General features: G+C 44.2%; 1 protein-coding gene across 1 annotated transcript in view; it reads right to left on the bottom strand.

Moving 5' to 3' along the window:
• Window positions 1-3,733: 3,733 nt before the first annotated feature.
• The window catches only part of TFCP2L1 (transcription factor CP2 like 1), a 57,853-nt gene continuing 54,303 nt past the window's right edge, over window positions 3,734-7,283 (bottom strand). The window contains exons 14-15 of the mRNA XM_003792643.2: window positions 4,974-5,025; window positions 3,734-3,793 (exon numbers count right to left, since the gene is read on the bottom strand). Of these exons, the coding sequence (XP_003792691.1) occupies window positions 3,747-3,793; window positions 4,974-5,025 (99 nt within the window). The 3' untranslated portion in view covers window positions 3,734-3,746. The remainder of the gene's footprint in view (window positions 3,794-4,973; window positions 5,026-7,283) is intronic.

The following is a 7,283-nucleotide window of genomic DNA, read 5'->3' on the forward strand; positions in this document are numbered from 1 at the left end:
CAGGACAAGCTGCTGAATTAGGCAGCTGAGACATTTTGGTACCAAATTACCATGTATGCCCTTTTTAGTATTTATTATAGTCTATTCCTTTGTAAGCTTCAAGATTTAACTAGAACCATTAGATAGTAAGCCCAGCAAATGGCAGGAGGCATGTCAGAAATGGAACACTAACAGCAAACTTAAAGTAACAGACCTTTACCACACCTCATTTGGCATTAAGAAGTAAAATATGGGTGGCACCTGTGGTTCAAGGAGTAGGGCGCCGGCCCCATATACTGGAAGTGGTGGGTCAAACCCAGCCTCAGCCAAAAAAACTGCAAAAAAAAAAAGGAAAAGAAGTAAAATATTAGCCCTTTTTTTGAGAATAAAATGCAGCCTACCATCACTTGGTGTGGGTAGTGGCATCACTTAGGTATTGTGACTACAGCTGTGCTGAAGTGCTGGGGTCTATTCCTGACTCTTCCACTGATAGGCTGTGTGACCTGGAGCAAATTTTTCCACTTCTATGTGACTCGGTTTTCCCATGATTCAAAAAGTGAAATAATTGCTCTTGACCTTCCCCTAGGACTAGTGTGTGGGGCTAGAACATAAACCAAGACTGAGGGACATCAGAGAGAGACACGACCCAGTATTGTTGAGACAGACAAAGGGGGAGAGAGCAAGAACAGGATAGGAAGGCAGCTGTAAAAATGGTGGGACTGAATTTTAAAAAAAAAAGTAAGCTTCAAAAAGAACCAGGGACCTTCAGCAAGGGTGCTAAGACAGCTTAATGGGGATGGGGAAAGAATCAACCTTTTGACAATCAGTACTGGGACAAGTGAACATTCATATGAAAAAGAATGAAGCTGATCCCTAACCTCACACCATATACAAACATGAACTTGAAATGAACCAAAGACTATTGAGAAAACTATACAAATTCTTAGAAAGAAACCTAGGCATAAATCTTCTTGACCTTGGACAAAGTAATAGTTTCTCAGATAAGGCACCAAAAGTACAAGTGACAAAAGAAAAGACATAGGTATACTGGACATTGTCAAAAAAGTGAAGGCAACAAACAGAGTGAGAAAAAACTTATAAATCAGACCTCTGATAAAAGACCAGCATCCAGAATATACAAAGAATTCATACAACTCAATAATAAAAGACAATCCAATTAAAAGTGGGCAAAGGATCTGAACAGACATTTCTTTTTTGAGAGAGTCTCACTTTGTCACCCTTGGTAGAGGGCGGTGGCATCACAGCTTACAGCAACTTCAAAGTTCTAGGCTCAAGCGATTCTTTTGCCTCAGGCTCCTGAGTAGCTGGGACTATAGGCACCCACCACCACGCCCAGCTATTTTTAGAGATGAGGCCTTGCTCTTGCTCAGGCTGGTCTCGAACCTTTGAGCTCAGGCAATCCACCCACCTCCCAGAGTGCTAGGATTACAGGCATAAGCCACCTCGCCCAGCCCTGAACAGTCATTTCTCCAAAGATATACATATGGCCAATAAGTACATGACAAGATGCTCAACATCACTAGCCATCAGGGAAATGCAAATTAAAACCATAATGAGATGCTACTCCATACCCACTAAGATACTATAATCAAAAACACAGGTAATAGCAAGGGTTGATGAAGACGCAGAGAAACTGGAATCCTCATACATTGCTAACAGGAACATAAAATAATAAAGTTGCTGTGAAAAACAGCCTGGAATTCTCCACAAAGTTAAACACAGTCACTGCATGACCTCGCATTTCCACTCCTATGTATACTCCCAAAAGAAATTAGAACTTATGTCCACATAAAAACTTGTACAGATATGTTCATAGCAGCATTATTCATAATAGCCAAAGTAGAAACAACCCAAATAGCCATCAACTGATGAACAGATAAACAAGTGTGGTACATCCATGCAGTTAGATATTACGCAGCAATAAAAAAGAAGTGCTGATACTTAACTTGGATGACCTTGGGAAACATGATGCTAAGTGAAGGAAGCCAGTGACAAAAGTCCACATCGTATGATTCCATATATATGGAATGCCCAGAATAGGGAAATGATACATAGAAAGTAGATTCACAATTGTTTAGACTGGCAGAGATGGGAGAGTGATGGCCAAAGGGCATAGGGTTTCTTCTGGGGGTGATGAAAATGTTCCAAATTGATTATAATTCCAGGAATTGATTGTGCTTCTGTGGATTTACTTAAAACTACAGAATTATACACTATAATGGATAAATTATAGGCTATGTGTATTACCTCTCAATAGTCCACCCATTTCTCCCCTTCTCCTCTAAAAAGGGAAAATGAATCAGGAGCTTGTCTTCACTCTGTAGGAACACCACAGCTATTATCCTAACATAATTGTCAACGGAGTCCCTTTCACTCTTAGAAGTGTCCTGGTTTGTATGATAAATTTTTATCATTACCCTATCACTATGTGATATGATGCAGGTGATTTGGGCGCTCTGGGCCTCCGTTTCCCTATCTATAAAGCAATCTTTGAGCCTAGCACTGCATTTCACAAAAGCTTTCTTTAGAATAGGTTGAGAACCGCTGCTTTAGAATCTGTAACATCCTATTCGGGAGGTCATAGGGTTCATCAAGGTTTGGTAGATGAAACTAAACTAACCAAGTGCTAAAGCGCTCATCACTGGACCCCAAGAACCAGAGGCAAGACAAATTTCTGAGTCTACCAGCTATTGATACTCAACTTTCTCATAGTTAGGCCATTAGGAAGGTGATCTAACCATTTCAATGCAGGCAAAATACCCTCAACATACCTCCTACACATGAAAACACATAAAATGTACATGAGAGGCCCCCAGAGATAATACAAAGTCCCTAGGAAACTTGGCAGTGGTTAACAAGGTCTTCTCTTAGTATTGTAATGGTCAAGGTCATCAGATGATATAAGGGTATGCTCATTTCCTAGTCCCTTCTCACTCAGGATTGCTTAGGGAAGTCCTACAGAGGAATCGTTCTGTTCTTAGACCTTTTCTATTCATAAGAATATGCCTAAACATTGTCTTTTCTATTCCCACTTGCTGCCCTCTCTCAGAGCCTCAGGATTAGCATCAGTGAGAAAGGCCTTGCCCAGACATTGTGGTGTCCACTGTGTCAGGCAAAGATATGAGCACATTTTCAGGCTTTGCAGCAGATCCTCAGAAACAAGTGAGAGGGGAAAGAGGCATAAGGCACAGGATAACCCACTCCCATCAAATCATCCGAGAAAAGAAAGGGTGGAGGGTCCCCAGGGTCACTGCACAGGGAAGCAAGCATGACCCCTGGAGAATGAAGGTAACCTGCTCCCAAGGATCATGGAGCCAGCCAGAGAAGGAGATATGGGGGGACAGAGCTTCCTCAGAAGGTGGGAGGGAGGCCAGAAGGGACTAATACAGGAGGCACCAAAAACGCCGATAAGCCTCCAACTAAGGGGCCCCGGGTTTCAGAGAAGACACCCCCACTGTTTGCCCTTTCTAGAATATTAAGATTGGACCAACAAAAAAGAACAAGGAACCACTCGAAAGCTGAAGGCCACAGGGAGGGGAGGGAAGAAGGAAGCCACTGGCTTTCTGCACGCCAGACTCTGTCCACAGGTTTCTGCTGGTTGGTCGTCTGTAGCTCTCACAGACTAGGCAGGGTCCCTCCTAGCCTCAGCTTGCCTGGTGAGGCCGCAACTGATAGTGGGGCAATTTCTACATCCAAGGGGATCCATGGGGCTGAGAGTTGGAGGCAGGCACGTGTCCTACTTCTGCTCAGAGTCCACATTTCAGGATGATGTGGTAACCGTCATTGCTCTCGGCTGCAACAGAGAAAGACCAGGCATATTTCACAGGAAGAAAGGCTCAGCGCCACAGTACCAGGGAGTCCCAAAAGGCATCATACTAAGGCATCAGCAGACACTGGCAAAACAAGTCTGCATTAGGCAAAGTGTGTAGCAGAAGCACGAATCCCAATGCCTGCCTCGGCTTCCGCCTGGTTTGGCTTTTCTTTTTGACAGTTGGTCTCCTACCACAGCACAAAGCCCAAGGCCAAAAGGACCTATGACCAAGGAGGCTTTGGACAAACTGTGGTCCTCAGGCATGCTACAGTCCCAGGCCCCTAAGACACTTGTTGGCTAAATCCACAGAACAAGGGGGAAATGACCTCATCACGCTTCAGGGTCTATGACCCAGAGGACTTTTGCTCTGTCGTACCCCATATGTACACAATCCCAGCCCCCAGGAAGGTCACAGTCCTGGTCCATGAGCTCTTTCTCAGCAGCACAGAACATCTTCCTCAGCTGGACCCTTTCCCACCCTCCACTCCACCTACAGACTCAGCTGGACTCCTGGTCTGACCTGTCTGGAGACTCCCCCCACCCCAGGAACACAAATTCATCTTGTCTCTCCTCCATGCCAAGTTCATGGAGAACAAACTGCCTGGCCCAGGATTTCCCTCCCAGAAGTGACTTTGGGTCAATCTCGCTCATTCTGGCATTCCTACGATTGGGTTTCACTGACACTTGGTGTCTTCTTTCTTCCAAAGTCTTTTCCCAGGTAAGCAGGGACTCATCATGCAGGCAGGGCCCACCCATCCTCCTGGCTCTACCTCAGTACCCCAAGGGATCCAGCCCACATGCTCCTTTATTTTTAAATATTTTTTTTCTTTATTAAAATACAGGGTGTCGCCCAGGCTGGGGTGAAGTTGCATGATTATAGCTCACTGTAACCCCAAACTCCTGGACTCAAGCAATCCTCCCACCTCAGTCTCCCGAGAAGCAAGATTACAGGTGTCTACCACCATGCCCGGCTAAGTTTTTAAATGTTTTATAGAGATAGGGTCTCGCCCAGACTGGTCTTGAACTCTTGGGTTCAAGTGATCCTCCCATCTTGGCCTCCCAAAGTGCTGGGATTAAAGGAGTGAGCCACCACACCCAACCCACATGCTTCAATTAAAGAAGAAAATGGATGGGGGGTGGGAGGGAGAAGCAGGGTCTTTACCTTTTAATGTGCTGAGGACAAAACAAGATTCATCTTGGAAATTCTGTACCATCTGAAAGAAAAAAGAGAAACCATGTTCCTTTAGCCATGAGTTCAAAATCTGGAAAGGTTTAGCTACACATGGCTGGCCACAGAAATGACACCGCCACTGTGTCTGAACACAGGAACACGGCTCTGCTACAGCATTCTCTGAAAAATTCTGAGATGGGATCAGTGTGGGGCATAACTGCAATTTTAAATAACAGAAACCTGATCAGAAAGGATGGAAAGAGGCCTGGAAGGGAATCGAGATGTTACCATTTACTACAGGACTGTAGTTTTTGTTTGTATGGTTTTGCTTTGTCTTACTGTGTCTTCCAATAATGGATAATAGACACATTATAAAATGTCTACAGGTATTATAGCAGCAGATTAAAAAACCTAAAGAAAATGCAGCTTAAAATAGAAACCTTGGTAATTAGCAACATCTATACATTGGGTCCTACCAGGACAAACAGAAAGGAGGGCTCGACTCCTTACATCTATATTTGAGGCAAGAAACGAGCCTAATCACTTGTGAGCCACCTCTCTGGAGTTGTAATTTGATTAACTACCCAGTGACCTTGGACAAGCAAACCTTTTTTTCCTCTATCTCTATGGCCCCACCTGTAAAATGTAGTTGTTTTAATGACAAAAATATAACCAGGATACAGAGCAATGGGAACCAGCTTTCACTTCTGGTGGGGGTGCAAATCTTAAAAAAAATGCTCCTATGGTCTAGTACAGATGACCACACACACTCTCCTACAAGGCTCATGCCCCAGATAAAGTCCTGCACATGTGCACACGAAGACACGCAGAACCATTGGCACTGAGGCAAAACCCTTAACAGCCCCCTATCAACCAACACAGAGCACGAGCCGGCTATGACCTAATCATATTCTGCTCAGCATGCCAACCAGCTCCAGCTGGACACTCGAATGTGCAACTCTCAATCGTATAGTTTGGTGTGAAAGAAGAAAGTCACAGAAGAATATATGATTATTCCACTTAATTGACAAAATTTAAAAATATATTGAGGAAGAACAGGGAATGATTAATACAAAATTCAGACTAGCAGGTGGGGGGATTATAAATCACATGAGCTCACAAGAGGGTTCTAAAATAACAGTCTAGTGCTGATATACAAGTACTTCAGTAATTCTTTAAACTGCACAAATAAGTTGTACACGTTCTTTCCATGTATATGTTGTATTTCACAATGTATGTTTAAAGAATATTATAAATACACACACGCACACAACACATATACTAGCCAAGATAAAGCAAAACCCCTTTCCAGATTTAAAAATCACCATCCACATTTTATTGCCTGCTCTGGATTATTGCCTCAAATCTTGCAAATCCATCCACCTACCACCCCCTGCCCCTCCTCTCCAGGTCTAATGATGCGTGAAGTACATTTATTCTATACCGCTGGCCTGCCCCATCTAGGACTCTTGGCAGCTCAGCCACTTGGGCATGCAAAGCCCTAAGCAGAACCCACATGGGCTTAATCAGTAACTCCCTTGTTTAATAAAGTGCCCTTGCACCCCAGGGCCGGCTCTGTGGCTGGCCGGGCTGCCTCCAGCACTCAGGCAATTAAGAACCAAAGGTTCCCAACTGATTCAGGGTTAAGAGGCAAGGAAACTTTGGGGAATAAGAATCGCCTACTTAGCCCAGGTGGCATTTGAGTTCTGTTCTCTGCTCCATTTGCTTAACCGCCACCTCCTGTGGGCACAGGGCAAGCTAGGGAAGGGACTTCCTTTAGGGACCCATGAACAGCCAGGATTCTCTGTGTTCTTGGCTTTTGTCTTCACAAAAAGAAATACATTTTGAAATGCAAAGCGACAAGCCTTCCATGCTACTTCTCAGAGCACATTTAGCTTCCTGGCTACTCTACAGTAAGCTCTCAAGTCAGGAACTGAGGGCTTCCTCTTCCTTAGCTGTACTGTACCATGGGGGTTAAAAAAAAAAAAAGCTGCATTAGATTTGAATGGAATGACACAAAAGGAATTCTGAATCAGTGACAAGAACGCCAGGCTGCATGTAAATGTACGACTGGATCTTTGCTATATTTAAAAACCACACCTACACGCACTAGGACACACACATAAACATGAGCACAAAAAGTTAGCGGGCAGAATCACAAACCTACTGCACAGTCCTCTAGGTCACTGTGATTTTCTTTGGCTTTTTTTTTCTTTTAGACAGAGCCTCAAGCTGTCCCCCTGGGTAGAGTGCCGTGGCATTACAGCTCACAGCAACCTCCAACTCCTGGGCTCAAGTGAG

The sequence above is a fragment of the Otolemur garnettii genome, unplaced genomic scaffold, assembly GCF_000181295.1.
Source record: "Otolemur garnettii isolate 467f Iridium unplaced genomic scaffold, OtoGar3 scaffold00059, whole genome shotgun sequence".
Taxonomy (NCBI): Eukaryota; Metazoa; Chordata; class Mammalia; order Primates; family Galagidae; genus Otolemur; species Otolemur garnettii.